This window comes from Lagenorhynchus albirostris, chromosome 17 (assembly GCF_949774975.1).
Source record: "Lagenorhynchus albirostris chromosome 17, mLagAlb1.1, whole genome shotgun sequence".
NCBI lineage: Eukaryota > Metazoa > Chordata > Mammalia > Artiodactyla > Delphinidae > Lagenorhynchus > Lagenorhynchus albirostris.
Genome location: NC_083111.1, coordinates 29,603,840 through 29,624,618, shown reverse-complemented (window position 1 = coordinate 29,624,618; position 20,779 = coordinate 29,603,840). Strand labels below are relative to the sequence as shown.

Below are 20,779 nucleotides of genomic sequence, written 5' to 3'. Positions count from 1 at the left end.
GCTATTACAGTGACATGGGTGAGAGGTGATAGTGACTTTCACAATGGTAGTCATAATGGAGATGAAAAGAAATGAAAATATCGAGGACATTGTTTGAACATATATTTCATAGGACTTGCTAATGGAGGCAAAAGTAAAGCAAAAAGAGGAATACATGAATAACTCCTATGCTTTGGCTGGAGCAAGTAAGATGATGGCACAATGCTGACTACAAAAGTGGAGAAGAAAGGAGTACAGGACTTGTAGGAGAGGGAAATTTGCTTTGGTCCTTATTTGTTTATCAGCATAAAGACGACATTTAAAGACATGAGATGCAATGAAAGCACTAAACAACATATGTGAAGTTGAAACTACAATTTGAAAACCTGAGACTAAAGACGTTGGAGAAATGACTTACAAATAGCCATTTCATTATTTCATGATACCTTTTAAGAAAAGTTTCAAAATCACATATTAGAATATTGAAAAAGTAAAAACAAAAATAAATATAAACTGATAGCCTAATTCTAGTGCAGAGAATTTGCTTAATATTTTTTTTAAATGATTTAATGACAGTATATAGAAATGGTGTTTACATGAAAATATATTAGGAATTTTAGAAGAGTGAGCAGTAGCAACAGAAATTTAATCTCGCTTGGAAAAAGAAAAAGTCCATTATAATAATAATAAGATGGAGAGTGGACACTGGACACTTTGGCAATACATAATCTAAATTTTATTTATATTTAAACAAAATTCCAAAATACTGGGGGACAGGACTCCATTTTTCAATGTAGAGGCAAAGGGGGATTAGAAAATAACATTTCTAAGTTTTCAGTTCAAGACATGAACTACTACCAGAGAATGTTCTATTTTAATGATAAGGTAGCTGAGGTAGCCAATAGTAGACAGTGAAGGAATATCCTATAGTCTCTTAACTTACACTGAATAGAGAGCCTCACCATTTTGATTAAATATTAATTGGGTCTTTTTGAGAAAATCTGGTACCCCATGAACTGGAATGGGAATTAAAGGAAAGATTCACAAACTTTGAGAACTGAGAAATCCCAAAACCTTCTCTATAATTTGTTCTTTCTTAATGAAGATATAATAATCTCTATTCATTGAGTTTAATCAGTATCTTAAACCCTCACAAATAATTAAAAGGATTTTCAAACACTTTAAACCTATTCAACCTTCATCTTACATACTCTTGTTTACTTTGTTTTTATCCCTGTATATTTAGTTGAAGATTATTATTCCAATAATGATTATTATAACTTTATACAGATAATATTTTATTTACATGAATTTTATACAGATTATTTGCCTATGAGTTCTTTCATCTTAAACCTGGAGTCTGGGATTATTTCACTTCCTCCTAAAATACATCCTTTAAGAGTTCCTTCGGTGACCATGTACTGAATTTGATGTGTCTGAAAAGGTCTTTATTTGATCCTGATCCGTAAAAGATATTTTTGATAGATATAAGTTCCAAAGTTGAAATTAATTTTTCCTGGAAATTTAGAGGTTTTTAGCCTACTATTCTTTGGTATCCATTATGCTTTTGAGATCTCTACCCTCAGCCCATGCTTTTTTTTTTTAATTGAAGTATAGTTGATGTACAACATTATATAAGTTATAGGCATACAGTATAGTGAGTCATAATTGTTAAAGGTTATACTCCATTTATAGTTATTATAACATATTGGCTATATTCCCTGTGTTGTATGATATATCCTTTAGCTTATTTTATAGATAATAGTTTGTACTTCTTAATTCCCTACCCCTATATTGTGCCTCCTCCCTTCCCTCTCCCCACTGGTAACCATTAGATTGTTCTCTGTATTTGTGAGCTTGCTTCTTTTTTGTTATATTCACTAGTATGGTGTATTTTTAGATTCTACATATAAGTGATATCATACAATATCTGTCATTCTCTGTCTGACATTTCACTAAGCATAATGCCCTCCAAATCCATCCATGTTGTTACAACTGGAATTTTTTTCATTCTTTTATATGGCTGAGTAGTATTGTAGTATTGTATTTGTATATATATACCACATCTTCTTTGTCCACGTACCTGTTGATGGACACTAGGTTGCTTCCATATCTTGACAATTGGTAAATAATGCTACTATGAACAACAGGGTACATGTATCTTTTTGAATTAGTGTTGTGTTTTTCAAATATATACCCAGGAGTGGAACTTCTGGGTCATATGGTAGTTCCATTTTTAGTTTTTTGAGAAACCTCCATACTGTTTTCCACAGTGGCTGCACCAGTTTCCATTTCCACCAAAAGTGTACATTTCCTTTTCTCCACATCCTTGTCAGCATTTGTTATTTGTATTCTTTTTTATGATAGCCATTCTGACAGGTATGAAGTGATATCTCAGTGTGTGTTTTTGTTTTTAACATCTTTATTGGCTTTACAATAGTGTATTAGTTTCTGCTTTATAACAAAGTGAATCAGGTATATATATATATATATATATATATATATATATATATATATATACCCATATCTCCTCCCTCTTGCATCTCCCTCTCACCCTCCCTATCCCACCCCTGTATCTGGTCACAAAGCACCGAGTTGATCTCCCTGTTCTATGTGGCTGCTTCCCACTAGGTATCCATTTTACATTTGATTTGCCTTTCCCTGATGATTAGCGATGTTGAGCATCTTTTCATGTGCTTGTTGGCCACCTGCATGTCTTCTTTGGAAAAATGTCTATTGAGGTTTTCTGCCCATTTTTTAATCAGGTTGTTTTTTTTTTCTGTCACTGAGTTCTATGAGTTGTTTATATATTTTGGATATTAACCCATTATTGGTCATCTTATTTGCAAATATTTTCTCCAATTAACTAGGTTGTCTTTTTGCTTTTGTAGATGGTTTCCTTTTGTTGTGCAAAAGCTTTTAAGCTTAATTAGATTCCATTTGTTTATTTTGCTTTTCTTTCCTTTGCTTTAGAAGAAAGATCCAAAAAAAATATTTCTCTGATTTATGTTACAAAGTGTTCTGCCTATGTTTTCCTCTAGGAATTTTACAGTTTCTGGCCTTACATTTAGGTCTTTAATACATTCTAAGTTTATTTTCATATATGGTGTTAGAGAATGTTCTAATTTTATTCTTTTATATACAGCTGCCCAGTTTTCCCAGCACCACTTGTTGAAGAGAATTTTCTCATTTGAATATTCTTGCCTCCTTTATTGTAGGTTAATTGACGATAAGTGTGTGAGGTTATTTCTGGGTTCCCTATCCTATTCCATTGATCTAAGTGTCTGTCTGTTTGTGTCTCTTTTTTTTTTTTTTTTTTTTTGTGGTACACGGGCCTCTCACTGTTGTGGTCTCTCCCGTTGCGGAGCACAGGCTCCGGACGTGCAGGCTCAGCGGCCATGGCTCACGGGCCCAGCCACTCCGCGGCATGTGGGATCTTCCCAGACCGAGCCACGAACCCGTGTCCCCTGCATCGGCAGGTGGACTCTCAACCACTGTGCCACCAGGGAAGCCCTGTTTGTATCTTTTGTGTTTCCCTAAAAATTTTTAAATTATTACCTCCTGAAACTGAACCATATAACTTATTAATTCTCTATTAAAATTTATCTTACTTTTTATCCACATCGTGAGCTTTTACTTCTATAATTATTATTATTATTTTAAATTTCTAAAATATCTATTGGGATTTTTTCCAAATCTACCAAGACGTTTTTCTACTGTTCCCTGTATTTAACTAATTTATATAACTTTTTATCCTTTTAAATCTTTCAGTCAAAGAAGTTTACATCTTGAATCTGACATTACAATCTCTGAAGTCATTTCAGGAATAAATCTATGGTTATTGTTTCTTTATATCTCAATAATGGTGACTTGTTTCCTTAAATGCGTGGTGATTTTGTTTTTCAATGAAAGTCGAATTTTTAAATTTAATATAGGTTGCTTTAGGCCTGAATTCAGTATGCTGTCTTTTTTTTTTTTTTGATGATAAGGGAATGCCAACATTTATTTTATTCTATTTTATTTTATTATTTAACATCTTTATTGGAGTGTAATTGCTTTACAATGGTGTGTTAGTTTCTGCTGTATAGCAAAGTTAATCAGTTATACATAAGCATATATCCCCATATGTCCTCTCTTCTCCGTCTCCCTCCCACCCGCCCTATCCCACTCCTCTAGGTGGACACAAAGCACCAAGCTGATCTCCCTGTGCTATGTGGTTCCTTCCTACTAGCTAATCTATTTTACATTTGGTAGTGTATATATGTCTATGCCACTCTCTCACTTCATCCCAGCTTACCCTTTCCCCTCACCGTGTCCTCAAGTCCATTCTCTACATCTGTGTCTTTATTCTTGTCCTGCCCTTAGGTTCTTCAGAACCTTTTTTTTTTTTTTTTTGAGATTCCATATATATGTGTTAGCATACGGTAGTTTTTCTCTTCTGACTTACTTCCCTCTGTATGACAGTCTCTAGGTCCATCCACCTCACTACAAATTACTCAATTTTGTTTCTATTTATGGCTGAGCAACCTAAGTGCCCATCGACAGATGAACAGATAAAGAAGATGTGGCACATATATATAATGGAATATTACTAAGATGCTGTCTTTTAAAGGTGAATTTGCATTTTCTTTTCTGAGTTCCAGGGAATATCGCCAACCTAGGAATACTTTTGTCTCTTCAAGTTTCCCAAGCTTAATGGAAAAATGTCAGTTCAGCTACCTACATTTCTGAACTCTTTTGGACTTTTCTTTCCATCACACCATTGAATAGCCACTTTCTCTTCTTATTTCTCACAATTTTATTACTAGCTTAATCCTTAGATTTCTCTCCTCTGATATTGCCTCACTTTATTTTTTTATAATTTTATTCTATGAGAATTAACTTATTTTAGCAAGACTTAAAGTGCATTAAAATTTATATTTTTTTGTAATTTACCCATGATACGTTTTAACTTTTCAGAAGAATACTTTAGCAGTTATTTTATTGGGAGTATCTATTCTGTGGCACTGCAAGAAGTAGAACTAGATTGTTGTCTTAAAATTATATTTTAAAAACCACAAATAGAAGTAAATTGCTTTTACTTGACTGATATAAATAGAAATGTGTGCATGTTTAATAGTAAGCACTAGAGCATATTTATGAATACTGATTTTTAGACTCCTTGATTGAGCTAAATGTGTTGATGTGGGTGCCTTTTATAGAGAGCTTGCAGCTTTATGGTATACTTGGTTAAGTAGCACAAACCTAGAACCAATACTTAGAAGAACTGAGATTCTGACGCTCCTGGGCATATTATGGACAAAGGAGTAGGAAGACTTGAAGTTAGGCATTAAGAGTTGGGTATATCATGGCTACAAAAGCAGGTGGAAAATATTGCAACTGAAATGGGTTGCCTATTTCTAATGCGACTTGAGTAACCCTAGGTGAAAATGCCAAGTAACAGCTACTCTTCAAAACAACCATACCACTCATTTCTAAAGGTGACCCACTGGCCTTACTTTATTAATTTGTAACCTTGTTTCTTGTCTTTGCTCTCGCCAAATAATTGGATTTCAATAAATGTTGACAAATATATTTATAAATAGACACATTGAAGTGAAAACAAAGACAACTAATGAAACAGCAAAAAGTGAATGTTCCAATTCATTTTATGCAATTAAATCTGTTTCATGGGTAGAGTTTTTGTTTTCTTTGACTTTTGCCACCAGATGAATCTATCCAATTTTAAAGAAATAATTGCATTATAAATATAATTTATGCACATGACTGGTATTAAAAATATGAAATATTTAGTGTGAGCCCTGAGTACTGTAAAATTTAAAAAGAGATTGTTTCTGTTTTTCCAGAATATAAAATATAATTAGACATAAAGTCAAATTAAAAATTTTATGAGTGTTCCTATAGGACCTCTACTAATTGATATTTTTCTTCATTTTATACATTTGGTTAATAGTACATCTGCTGCTATTCATTTATCTAATATTATGAATATTTTATATTTTCAACTTTTAGAACCATTATTATTTGAAAATATTATACACAAAGGCCAATATAGAATCAATTACTGAAATAAGCTATACTTATGAGGACTTATAAAATGTCTAAACCCAAAGAGTACTGAAAATGTGGATTCCATGTCCTAGCTACTGTAAATAGTCTTGCAATGAACATTAGGGTGCATGTATCTTTTCAAATTGCCATTTTCTCTGTGTATATGCCGAGGAGTGGGATTTATGGGTCATATGGTCGTTCTATTTTTAGTTTTTGAAGGAACCTCCATACTGTTCTCCATAGTAGCTGTACCAATTTGCATTCCCACCAAGTGTAGAAGGGTTCCCTTTTCTCCACTCCCTCTCCAGCATTTATTGTTTGTAGATTTTCTGATGATGGCCATTCTGACCAGTGTGAGGTGATACCTCATTGAAGTTTTGATTTGCATTTCTCTAATAATTAGTGATGTTAAGCATCTTTTCATGTGCTTTTTGGTAATCTGTATGTCTTCTTTGGAGAAATGTCTTTTAAGATCTTCTGCCCATTTTTGTATTGGGTTGTTTGTTTTTTTGCTATTGAGTTGCATGAGCTGTTTGTATATTTTGAAGATTAATTCCTTGTCAGTTTCTTCATTTGCAAATATTTTCTCCCATTTTGAGGGTTGCCTTTTTGTTTTGTTTATGGTTCCTTTGCTAAAAATGTGGTACATATATACAATGGAATACTACTCAGCCATAAAAAAAGAACAAAATAATGCCATTTGCAGCAACATGGATGGACCTAGAGATTGTCATACTGAGTGAAGTAAGTCAGACAGAGAAAGACAAATATTCTATGATATTGCTTATATGTGGCATCTAAAAATATGGTACAAATGAACTTATTTACAGACAGAAGTAGAGTCACAGATGTAGAAAACACACTTATGATTACCAGGGGATAAAGTGGGGAGGGATAAATTGGAAGATTGGGATTGACATATACGCACTACTATATATAAAACAGGTAGCTAATAAGAACCTACTGTATAGCACAGGGAACTCTACTCAATACTCTGTAATGGCTTATATGGGAAAATAATCCGAAAATGAAGAGTGGATATGTGTATATGTTTAACTGATTCACTTTGCTGTACACCTGAAACTAACACAACATTGTAAATCAACTACACTCCAGTAAAAAGTTATAAAAAAAAGAAGTCTAAAAATGGTTGGAAAGTCATCTGTCCTAAATGAAATAGACATTAATTTAACTATAGAAGAATTGACTATGTGCTCTGATTTTCTGATAATTTAGAAGATAGGTACAAAGAGTTACTGAACTAGTCTTTTAAAATATGATTAGCAGAAAGAAAAGTACAGAAACATATATATTTATATAGTTCCTTCTTCAACAAAGAAAGAAATCAACACCAAATACAAGTCATGCACTTCCATTAAGTTAGTGACTACAGCATACATTTCTGTATCATTTATATCACTGGAAGTATAGAAGGATGCTGAAATAAGCCACAGTAAGATTCTGTAATCAGAGAATCAATTTTCATGTGACAGTTATATTGCTAAATGGAAATTAGAAAGATTATTTAAAAACTAAGGTCACGGGCTTCCCTGGTGGCGCAGTGGTTGAGAGTCTGCCTGCCGATGCAGGGGACGTGGGTTCGTGCCCGGATCCGGGAAGATCCCACATGCCACGGAGCGGCTGGGCCCATGAGCCATGGCTGCTGAGCCTGTGCGTCCGGAGCCTGTGCTCCGCAACGGGAGAGGCCACAACAGTGAGAGGCCCGCGTACAGCAAAAACAAAACAAAACAAAAATAAAAACTAAGGTCACTTTCACTCAGTATATTGATTCTGAAAAGCCCAATAGTGAACACCATGTGTGAATTGTACAATGTGTAGATGTTTATAAATAAAAATAATTAACAATGTTAACAGGATATTTTTAATGTTCAGAAAGTGAACACTTTAGGATACATGCTCTTTTCATAGTTTTTTTAAAAAACTAAATACTTCCTAAAAATAGCAAAAGATTTAGCAGACCCAAAAAGTAATTTTATATTATTTATGATAGGAAGACAAGGTCCAGGAGTGATTTGGATCCTGCAAATGGAATATGATAATAGCCACCATACATACTTCCACAAGTTACACCTTCTCTTGGCTTCTTCCCATTTTATCCCATGATTTTTTTTTCTTATTAAAGTTTCTGATTCTACATAGTATGGTATCTTGACAACTGAAATGGCTGAACCTTTGAATTTTTAATCCCTCTAGCATGAATTCTAAGATATTGCTGTAATTTTTTAAATTGAATATAAAAAAATTACAAGGAAATGCCTTATTCCTCTAGATAAAAATTCTGTTGTAATCTCTTTTTCCATGTCATGACTTCAATAAATATCAATCTTTTAGTAAACTATTATGTTTAATATTAACAGATTACCTAAACCATCAAGGCTTTTTTACATTAAATATTTTATAGGATAGTCATCTTCAAGCTCAAAGTTTTATAATCATTTACCATTAGTTAGTGATGAAAAATAAATGAGGAAGTATCAATTCTTTCAGGCCACAATAATAAATGAGAAGAACAAAATCCTTCGAAGGGAGATAGACCTGAATTCACAATATACATACTATTTCTACCATTTATGATGTGGATTTGATAAATTTACATAACATTTTTAATTTCTTCATCAGTTAAATAGGAATGTAAGGAGTATGTGCATGTGTGAGAGAGAAAGAGAAATTTAATACAAAGTGTATGAAGGCTGACATAAGGCATAGTTACCATGTACCAAGCAATAAATGGGAAAAATATGTCAGCATTAATGTGTTACTTTGTGTGTGAGTAATAGGTTTCTGTCTTGGAGTAGTTACAAATTTATCTTCCTCTTTTTTTTAGAGAGCTTGATCTTTGTAAAACTAATGCAGCAAGTAAAATACTTTCACACCAAGAACTCAGGAGTGCAAATGTAACTTTTGATTTCTCTGGAAATTATTCTCTAATTCAAGTCCTCATTCCAACCAAAAGCAGGTAACATAAAGTCTTTCTGACTAACCACAGTCAGTTGAGGTAAATACTAAAGCTGGACAGTTCCTTTGGCCTTTTTTTCTCAGGGAGGGCTTTGATGCTGCTTACTAGAGAGGAGAGGCTGAGATTTTTATATAATATTGAAAGGTGGAGTCAACCATGAACTTGTAGCCTTTTTTGGTATCAGCTTTTCATTCCATCTCTTAGTCCTCAGGCTTGGTTGTGCTGCCATCTGTGTCTGCTTCACCCATCCCAACCATGAGAGATCTTGAAGCTCGCTAACTGATCTAACTTCTTCACAGATCACTGGAAACTGCAGCTACTCTCCCACACCATTCTCGACTGCAGGAATCTGTCCCTATACTGACATATGCCGAATGGTCAGTGTGTTTACCTGATGCCAAACATTGTTCACATGGCACAGGGAAACTGGAAACCCAAGGAATGTGCTGGCTTCCTGAGTAACTGAGTTAAAGTCAGAATAATTCACATTTACATTAAAAAAAAATTAATCGCAGAGGTCACACTGACTTACACTGTTAGTTGGCCTTTCAATGTATTTTCAACACTTTCAATGTTTGGCAAATACTCTAATGTTTGGTAAGTTCTATTCTATTTTAACATCAAATAATGGAGGCATAAAGCAAAACGTGAAGTGCCTCACTAGGTAGCAGTTTTCGGATAGGAGTTCAAGAAAATATTTCTGAATGCTGTACCATTAGAACAGTTTGGGTAAATCTGGGTCAAGGTTAAATCACACACAACAGATAGCTTCCCCTTTCTTTTCCTGTTCTTAGTATCAGAGTGGGAGTTCAGTAAATGTTGATTGTCTGATTCTTTCTGCATATAAACCCTACTCCCATGTCTAGCTGAACTCTAAACTACCCAGGCCAAAGGCAGATACAAGCAGCCCAGATAAGACTATAAATATTTAAACAGAGCTCTCAGCTTCTGCTCACTGCAGAAAACACTGAGTTTGGAGTTTCAGTCCAGCCTGCTAGAGCAAAAAATCAATAATTTTGAGAGGAACACAACTTAATCCAGAGTCTTTACAATATTGAAGGTACAGTTCAAAATTATTGACATATGAAGAACAGAAAAAAATGACTAGTACACAGATTAAAAAACAATATAGTTGACACTAAAATATCACAGATGTTGAAATTAGCAGAAAGAATTTTAAGGCGGCAAGTCAAACCACTGTCAAGAAGTATTTGAAAACATAATTGTAGTGAATAAATAAAAAAGAAATCTCAGTTGAGAAATAAAAATATAAAAATAAATGAAAATTACAGAACTAAAAAACATATCTAAAATTTAAAAAAATATATCCTCATTAAGGAGTAGTAGCCAACTGAATGTGAAAAAAAAAGGGTCAGCAGACTTGAAGATAGATTGATAAAAGTTATTCAGTTTGAAGATAGCAGAGAAAAAAGATTGAGAACAACTGAACAGAACTTCAGTGATTTGTAAAATATTATGAAGTCATAACATTCATGCACTGGAGCACTATAAAGAGAGAAGAGAGAAAATAAAGCAGAAAAAAATTTTGAATAAATAGTGGCAAGAAGGCTCCAAAATATTTTGGAAGATATAAATTTATAGTTTCAGTAAACTTAGGAAGCCCTGCACTGTATAAATTCAAAAAAAAATTTATTGTGAAGCTTACTAAAGTAAAACAGTTGAAACTCCAAAGTGGCAAGAAAATCTTATAAGCAATTCCCCCAAAAGACATTAACTACAGATAAAAAAAAATACAAATGTACATTTCTCTTTATAAAAAAATCAAGGCCAAAATAAACCAGAGCAAATGATTAAGTTGCAAAAAGAAAAACTGACAACCTAGATTTATAAATCCAGTGAAAATATCCTGCAAGCATGGAGGGAAACAAAATGAATAAATGAATAAATCTAAGAGCATTCATCCTTAGCAGAACAACACTATAAGAAATAATAAAGGAAGTTCTAGGTGAAGGAAAATGATACCAAATGAAAACTCAAAATCTAGAGAGGAAATCAAGACATCAGAAATGGAGTTTAAGTTATTAAACACAAATGTTTTTGTCTTTACTTAATAATACCACTTATGACTAGCTAAAGCAAAACATAGCATTGTACTATGGGGTTTAAAAATACACATGTGTGTGTGTGTATGTATATATGTGTGTATGTTTTCTAATATTTAAAACAAGAACAAAAGGATTACTCTATGGATCAAAGAAAAACTCAAGAGAGAAATTTTAAAATATCTTAAATTGAATTATAGAAAATAACAAATTATGAGAAATTGCTAAAGCAACACTTACAGGTAAACAGCTTTAAATGCTTAATAAGAAAAGTAAAAGAGTGTAAGTCCAATATATATAGTAATATCACATATAGATGTAGTATATACAACTGCAGCCAAAGTGGAGTGAGAGAAAATGGGTCTAATATTGATTGCAAGGTTTTCACATTTTGCATGGAATAATATAACACTTAACTCTAAATAGAGAGTGAAAAGTCAAAAACATATATTGTACCTCTTGGAGAAACCGTTAAAAATATTGCAGAGAAATAGTATTGTAAAGCCATTATATAAGTTAAATTTATTTTCAAAAATCAGTTAACCCTAAAGAAGTCAGTAAACAAAGAAGACAACGGAAACAAACAAAAAAAATGGGGAAAATAGAAAACAAGTAGTGAAATGGTAGGCAAAAATCTAAACACAAATAATTACATTAAATGCAAATGAACTGAGGATCCCAATTTAAAAATATAGACATGTTCAGAATGTATAAAAAAGCAAGATACAACTACATACTTTCTTCGAGGCGTACTTTAAATGTAAAAATAAAGGTTGAAATGAAAAGAATGGATAGGTAAACCATGTAAGTCATGTAAGAAAGCTAGAGTTGCATATTAATATTGGTATTAATTAATTAATTAAAGTATACTTTGAAGCAAGAAGAATTGTCAGAGGAAAATAAATATTGTAAAATGAGAAGATAGTAAATTTAGAAGAAAGGCAAAAAAATCATAAATACCCATGGCATCTAACAACAGAGCCTAAAAACACATGAAGAAAAATTTGACAAAATTGAAAGAAGAAATAGACAAATTCACAATTATAGTAGCATAGTTTAACAATCCTCTCTCAAGAATTTAAAAAAAGAAAAAGAAAAAAATGAAACAAGACATGGAAAAGCTGAACAATACTATCATCCACTTTGACCTAGTTTACAATTATAAAACACATATGTCCAAAGGCCACAGAATACACATTCTTTTCAAGGGTACATGGAAAATTCATCAAGATAGACAATGCACTGAGCCATAAAACAAGTCTAAATAAATTTCAAAATATTTAAATCCTGAAAGAATGTTTTTTGTCCATAATGAAATGATTTACAAATCAATAAAAATAATGTATTCAGAATAAAGGTCAAATATGTGTCAATTAAAAAATCACACTTCTAAAAAATCCACAGGTCAAAGGAAAACTCAAGAAAGAATTTTTTAAATATTTTAAATTGAATGATAATATGAAAACATAAATTATGAAACTTTGTTAAAGCAGTGTAGGAAGAGCATTCACTCTGTCTAAATATAGTTACATAATAAATGCTGTTATCATCATTAATGTATTGATAAAACTTTAAATCTACATTTTTATGTTAAATGTCAATGTTTTCTTTCCTCTCCTTCCTTCTTTGCCTGTTTTTAATTTTCATTGTTATGAAGATACAAATCTTATGTGCTCAGCATAATTACACAAGAGGTAAGAGTAAAATTGTGTTAAGGTAAATAATCTCCCTTTACACATTCACATATTATGGCTATGCCCATTTTAAAATATTTCCTGCAAACAGGACACATACATACTCAGTCTTCTTTCAATGAAAAGCAGAACCGAAATAGAAAAATCAGATTAGTGCTATTGATTTGAATAATAGTTTAAACCTCCAACATAATCTATATTATTTGAAACCATTATACAGCTGTCAAAAGTCATTGGAGTTTCTCCATTATTATGTCTGTGTGATGTGAGAAATATTTTGACAGCATTAGTAAAATCTCATAACTTGTGAGCAGCAGAACAAATCAGAGCCATATGTGGATTAATACAGACTCCCAAAGCAAAGAGTTTTGTTTCTTCTAAGAAACTTTGAAATATTTTTATGTGTATATATAGATTTTATGTATACACAGATTTTGTATATGCATGTATGTATGTGTGTGTGTATATATATATATATATATATATATACACAGATACAAATATATAAGCTTTTTCAAAAAAGCTTTATTACTATTTTTCACTCTTTAAAATACCTTCTGACTCTCTTAAACTATCTTTAAGGTAGTTTAAGATTATCTTAAAGATAGGGGTTATATAAATTCTATAGATAATGTCATTTATTTCTATGAGAATCACTTAACTCCAGGATCTATATTTTAGGATTTCTCCTATTGTGTAAACATCGTTGCCAGCCATTGGACTCATGCAACAAAGAAGGGTGAAGATTTATGCTTTGAAGGTGTTCTGTGCTCCCATGTAGACAAGACACTTAACAGTACTTGGTACACAACAGGTGCTGAATACATTTGTTGAATGAAAAGTTCATAAACAATAGAGCTATGAACAATTGTGTGAGTATAAGTGTAAATGATAAAAATGAAACTGGAAATCTGTACATGAGTATTTACTTATTTCGGTAAGTAAAGCTTCAAATATATTTCTGTGAAAAGGCAAGTATGAAGAAAAAAATTCAGGGCCTTTGCCAAGCAGAAGTTGTAGTCAGGAAATTAGTTAAGCATACAACTATACCCTTATCAGGTGTGTTAAATTACAAACTTGTAAAAGTGAAGGCAAAAGTGACAATAGCTATTTCTCAAGTTAAGAAGCCCAATACTGGGCAGCAGAACCACAGAAATTAGAACATATACAATGGATGTTCATTAAATACAAAATCACACAATAGCTCCCAATTGCATGAAAGCCAAAGTAATTACACCTTACACCTATGATCTCACTCCATTCCAGCAACAACTGGCCTCCTAGCTCCTCCTAGAAATGCTAAGCCCACTCCCGCCTTAGGATTTCTGTGTCTTCTGCACCTAGGCTCTGCTGTCTGCCTGGTGGACTAAACTCTCAGATATATTGTCAGAGCTCCCTTCACCTCCTTCAAAGCTATTCCCAAATAATATTTTCTCAGTGAGGCTCACCCTGACCATCCTATTAAACATGTACTACACCTCCTCAAAACCAATGACATTCTCAAATCCCCTTGCACTACTCTAAGTTTTCTTTTTCTATGGCACTTAATATATTCTAGCATATTTCATTTGTACATTATGTTTATTGTTTGCTTTCACCCTCAGAATATAAATACCACTAGGGCAGGAAGTCTTGTTTTGTTCATTAACGTATAATAAATTCCTACTCCATGGCAAATGTTCAATAAATATCTTTAAATAAATAAAATATACTGAAATTTTTAATTAAGTATTAATAGTCTAAATGTATTTGAAAAAAATAGGCAAACATCTGGAATATCTTTTGCCTACAATTCACCAGGGTGTATCCTCTAGCTATCAATCCACGGACTATGTTAATAGTTGAGGTATTTGCCATTTATCTTATCTCTCATTTATTTGATTCCTAGCTCTGCTGTAAGAAATTGTTCCTCTCTGTAATTCAGTGAAGTATGTGATGAAAGACCAATAATATCTACACACTCCAGTATTTAACTTTTTTTTTTAATTAAAAAGGAGGTGGATAATTGGTCACATTTGATCTTTGGAAATAAGGTGGCCCTAGGCTGATGATGCTCCCAGTTTCCACTGGCCACACTTTTGAGGTCAATAACTCTAAAAAGTGTCTCACAGCAGGTCCAACTCTCCTAGGTTCATTATCTACATTTGAAGTGATCTCAGTTCTTCAAATGGTTCTTATGAATTATGTCCAGATAGCTCATTCTGCCATTTACTCAAAGCTGTTTATTTAGTGCCTTCTATGTGCCACACAAGTTGCTAGGTGATGAAGATATATATAGCCAAAAAGACAAATTCCCTGCTCTCAAGAATTCTGGTAAGAAAAACAGAAAAAGCAAGAAAATAAGAAACACATAATAATAAACTGAAATAAGAACTGTTAAGGAACTAGGATTCTTAAAGAAGTGAAAAATGTATGTGTGTGCATGTGTGTGTGTGTGTGTATGTGTGTGTGTGTGTTGTTTTGAGGGGGAGAGGTTAAAGGGCATTATTTTCAGTAATGTTAATGGAAGAATCTACTAGCATGTACAGTTGAGCTCAAAGCTGAAGGGAAATTAGGAGCTGAAAGAACAAATTCTATTCAGACACGATTATGTGAGCAAAGTGTGTGTAATAAGTTTGATTGCTTGAGAAATTGAAAAATAGACAATTTGTTGGAGTATAGTGAGTGAAAGAGAAATGACATCAGTAAAGGTTGGAGAGGTGAGCAAAGACCAAACTTGTAAAGGCTTATAAGCCCATGGTGGAAAGCTTCCTTCTTTTTTCCATCTGTCCTGGAGGCATTGGGAAATTAGAGAAGAGATAATAGCAGGTGTGAACATTCTTGGTACTATATGCAGAGTGAATTGGAAGGCTGTATAGAGTAAAGATAAGGGTTATTGCATTGGCCTAAATAAGATTCCTGAACTGGAGAGGAGGTGGTAGAGTTAGATTGACCAGATTTGAGATACTTTCAGATATAAAAATAATATGACTCTCTGATAGGTTGATATGGGCATGAAGAAAAGTAAATATCAAATATGACTGTTTTCTATTTTAAGCCCCCAGATTAATGTCATTTACTGAAATTGGAGGACTACATGGGAAGAATAGTGTGCATGAGAGGAAGAAAGGGACACAGATTTGGGTGGCAGGAAACAAAATTGAGCCTGTGAATTTTGAGACCTGTGAGACATTTAAGTCAACATGTCAAAAATGCAATGAGAAATATCATTTTGGTACCTCAAACTTTTAAAAGATTGTATAAGATATGGGAATGGAATAGCAAAGGAATATAGACAGAGAAGAGAAAGAGACCCAGGACCAAATTATAGTTAGTAGAGAAAGAAAAGCAAGCAAAAGAGGCTAATAAAAATGGTCAGTGAGTTAGGAAAATGTCACAGAAAAAAAATGGGGATACTGTTCCAAGGAGAGGGGTTCTAAATTCATTCAGAGTTGGAGTTTTGACAAGAAAAATTATCTAAGGATTGTGGTACTGGGCAATGAAAAGTGTTTGTAATGATGAGCTGGATATGGAGGGAAACAACAATAGGAGGGGCTGAAGGATAGTGAGAAAGTAAAGGAATCAATTCATCAAAGGTAATGTCAAACATGGACAATTGCAGAGAAGCCTCTCTAGGACTTAAGCAATGTCTTTGGCCTTTGAGAGGTATGAGAAAAGATAATAAATAGCAAGTAAAACCTACTTTCATCATTTCAAATTTATTGGATCCCAAATTCTGGGTACCTATGCCATAAGCTCTCTAGTGGGAACTCCTATCTTAAGAACTATTTCACATGTCCAAACACCATGTATTTGTTCTTTTCTACTTAATACCACTCTGTAAACATGCGTGGATATTTTTTCCCATCTATGGTGTGGACTCTGCATTCCACTATTTTTTTTGAAGGAAAACTTCAGGAACCAGAAGCAACTTAAAATCTGTCCATTTCCTTTCATACTTTCATAATTATTAATTACCATCAAATATAATAATCTCAAAGGGGTTGAAATTAACATTAAGTGCAGTGGATATCCTAATCTACACAGTAAACAGAGACAAGGTTATATGTGTATACACACACACACACACACACACACACATGTGTATGCAGTAAGTCCCCTACATACAAATGAGTTCCATTCCAAGAGCACATTCATAAGTCCAATTTGTTTGTAAGTCTAACAAAGTTGGCCTAGGTACCCAACTAACCCAATCAGCTATATAGTACCATATTGTAATAGGTTTATAATACTTTTCACACAAATAATACATAAAAAACAAACAAAAAATAAATAAAACATTTTAAATCTTACAGTACAGTACCTTGAAAAGCACAGTAGCATAGTACAACATCTGGCATACAGGGGCTGACATCAAGTGAACAGGCAAGAAGAGTTACTGACTGGAGGAGGAAGAGGAGGTGGGAAATGATAGAGCTGAAGGATCATCAATAAGAGATGGAGGGCAAGCTGCAGTTTCACTCATGCCTGATGTTGATGGCACAGGTTCTGGTTCCTTGCTGGATTCAATTCTATCTACCCTCTTGAAAAAATGATCCAGTGGTATCTGGGTGGTAGCTCTTTTTTCCTCATCATAGATAACACGGTAGCACTGGATTGCATTCTGAACAGCTGTTGCAACCTTCATGTACTGTTCTACATTCCAGTCCTGTGCCTCAAAAACTAACAGTCCCTCTTCAAATAAAGAAAATCCCTTTGCTGTTTCCAGCATCGTGTATCTCTTTGGTTCTTCAGTTACTTCTTCCTCTTGTCTCTCTTCACCCTTTCTCTGGGTCTCCAATTCCATCAGGTCTTCATTAGTAAGCTCCTTGTGTTGCACAGCAAGGAGTTCAATGAAGTCATCCTCCTGCAGATCTAGCTCCAGCTTCTCGCTGAGGGTCACTAAGTTGATGAAGACCTCATCCACCTTCTCAAATCCATGGAAATTATGAACAAACTGTGGGCAAAGGTTCTTCAAAACCCCATTCATGGTGACGGCCATAACCTCATACCAAGAAAAGTCTATGTTTTCTATGGCCATGTAGATGTTATAGCCCTTCCAAAACTGTCACAGGTTGTGCCTGATTCATCACTCGCCTTTACTGCCTGACAAAAAGTGTGACACAAATAATATTTCTTGAAAGTTGCTATAATCCCTGGTCCATAGTTTGGATGAGCAATGTAGTATTCGATGGCAGATGTACTACTTTGACACTGGAATGAATGTCATTCATGAATGGGGGGTGGCCTGGAGAACTGTTGAGCAGAAAAAGAATGTTGAATGGGACATCCTTCTCCAAGCAATATTTCTTTACCGCCAGGATAAAGTGGTGGAAAAACAGTCCTGGAAAATGGCCTGTGTGCCCCAGGCCTTGGGGTTACTCTTCCACACAAGAGGAAGAGAGCCCTTGGCTATGTTTTTAAGGGCTCTTGGGTTCTCTGAATGATAAATTACAAGAGGCTTCAGCTTCATATCACCAGAAGCATTGCCACCAAACAACAGAGTTAACCTATCCTCTGCTGCTTTATAGCCTGGCATCAACTTTCCTCCTTCGGTCCGGCATCCTCTTCCAGTACAGTCCTGTCTCATCCACATTAAAAACCTGCTTGAGTAAATATGCTCCTTCCAGAACACTCTTTGACATAAAGCACAGCAAGATATTTTTTGACCCACCTCCTAGAGTAAAGAAAATTAAAATAAAAAGAAACAAATGAGACCTAATTAAAAGCTTTGCACAGCAAAGGAAACCATAAACAAGATGAAAAGACACACTCAGAATGGGGAAAATATTTGCAAACAAACAACTGACAAAGGATTAATCTCCAAAATATACAAACAGCTCATGCAGCACAATATCAAAAAAAAAAAAAACCCAATCAAAAAATGGGTGGAAGACCTAAATAGACACTTCTCCAAAGAAGACATACAGATGGTCAACAAACTCATGAAAAGATGCTCAACATCACTACTTATTAGAGAAATGCAAATCAAAACTACAAGATTCCATATATACAAATGGAATATTGCTCAACCATAAAAAGGAATGAAACTGGGTCATTTGTAGAGACATGGATGGACCTAGAGACTGTCATACAGAATGAAGTAAGTCAGAAAGAGAAAAACAAATATCGTATATTAATGCATACATGCGGAATCTAGAAAAATGGTGTAGATGTTATTATTTGCAAAGCAGAAATAGAGACACAGACATAGAGAACAAACATGGATACCAAGGGGGAAAGGGGTGGAAGGAAAAGGGAGATTGGGATTGACATATATACACTATTGATACTATGTATAAAATAGATAACTAATAAGAGCCTACTGCATAGCACAGGGAACTTTACTCAATGTGCTGTGGTGACCTAAATGGGAGGGAAATCCAAAAAGAGGGGATATATGTATACATATAGTTGATTCACTTTGCTTTACAGTAGAAACTAACACAACATTGTAAAGCAACTATACTCCGATAAAAATTAATTTAAAAAACTACACACCATCATTAATAATTTCCCGAAGCATTTCAGGAAATTCCCAGGCAGCTACCGTTTTTTTTTTTTGCCACTTACTTTTATGTTATGAAGGTTGGCCCTAGCCTTGAACCAATGAAAGCAGCCATGGCTGGCATTAAAAGATGCACCCTCTGATTCTTCACTGTGTTCCTTCTTCAAGTCTTCATAAAGGCTTTTAGCTTTCTCTTGAATCAGCATGAAGCTGAGCGGGACTCCGCACATGGAGAAGTTTCTCCATCTCTTCCATTACTTTTCCACGCTTCTTTGATATTATTGTCGACATCATCAGCACAGCAGACTTCACATATTCCATGACCTTGTCCTTTTTCTTTAGAATCGTGCTGATGGTTGAATGATTCGTGTTATAGGAGTGAGCAATATCTACCATCGTTTTGCCTCTCTCCAATCTCTGAATGATTTTCACTTTTGTTTCCATCGTTATAGCTTGGTGATTCTTAGCAGTACCAGCTACCTCATCACAGCTTTTACTCTTGCTTCCAGACATCCTGGGCTCGAAATAAACATACTGTACCACTGTGCTCTATAGAGTACTGTAAAGTACACAAAATCACAACCACTTGTAGAGAATGCACACACATGAAAATGTATGCCAGACACGTGAACTAACTTACATGATTGAACATGTGAATGCACATTCACATCTTTGAAAGTTTACAATTTGAAGGTTCGTATGTAGGGGACTTATTGTACAGCATATTACAATTCTAAATGCTCTTAGAAACTGATATAAATTATGGTGCATTAATTGTGCTGTGTACTGCATATATCTTATATTTTTTATTGTTGCTATTGTCTAAAGAATTTTTACATAAAAAAAGGTGAATGCCTGAGAGAGATGTGTATTTGAAAAGCCACTGTCTATATATACAGTTCCTAACCCCATTTGCTGATGGGTTCAATAGATTAGTCCTTACATGTCACCTCTTGTAGAACAGGTTACATAGGTTAAATTATAATTAAGGACCAATGTCTTTCGAAAATAATTTCATGTTGCAGGTTAACTTTATGATTGCTCTGTTGCATCATATTATGCTATAACTTTAAATTAAGAGTTGGTTGCATATTTATTTCGTATTTATTTTAAATACGAAATAAATATGCTTACCTAGAGGACAGCCTCAAAGTGAAGTGGTTAACAATAAGAATTACGTTCACAGTGAATGTGAACATGTGTGTTATTGTGTTGGAGGGACACAAGAGGCAGTTACAAAGGATATCCAAAAGCTCTTGGGTAAATAGGTGTCGTTCACTATATGCAAGTAATCTTATAATCAGATGAAGAAATTCAAGTACAGAGAGTATTTGCAAAGGTCCTTCTACCAAAGGGAACTAGAAAATAAGAATTAGCAGATAAAAAGCAGTCTTTGAGGGCTTCCCTGGTGGCGCAGTGGTTGAGAGTCCTCCTGCCGATGCAGGGGACACGGGTTCGTGCCCCGGTCCGGGAAATCCCACATGCCGCAGAACGGCTGGGCCAGTGAGCCATGGCCGCTGAGCCTGCG

At 34.2% G+C, this 20,779-nt stretch overlaps 2 protein-coding genes across 2 annotated transcripts in view; both read right to left on the bottom strand.

The window, feature by feature from the left end:
* CNBD1 (cyclic nucleotide binding domain containing 1) overlaps positions 1-20,779 on the bottom strand; it is a 397,045-nt gene that overhangs the window by 171,062 nt on the left and 205,204 nt on the right. The gene's annotated exons all lie outside the window — the stretch shown is intronic.
* On the bottom strand, positions 16,447-19,666 carry LOC132508194 (uncharacterized). The gene is made up of 2 exons (XM_060128155.1): positions 19,317-19,666; positions 16,447-18,420 (listed from the first exon to the last, which is right to left on the bottom strand). Exon 2 carries the CDS (start codon positions 17,782-17,784, stop codon positions 17,140-17,142), a length of 645 nt encoding a protein of 214 aa, XP_059984138.1. The 5' UTR covers positions 17,785-18,420; positions 19,317-19,666; the 3' UTR covers positions 16,447-17,139.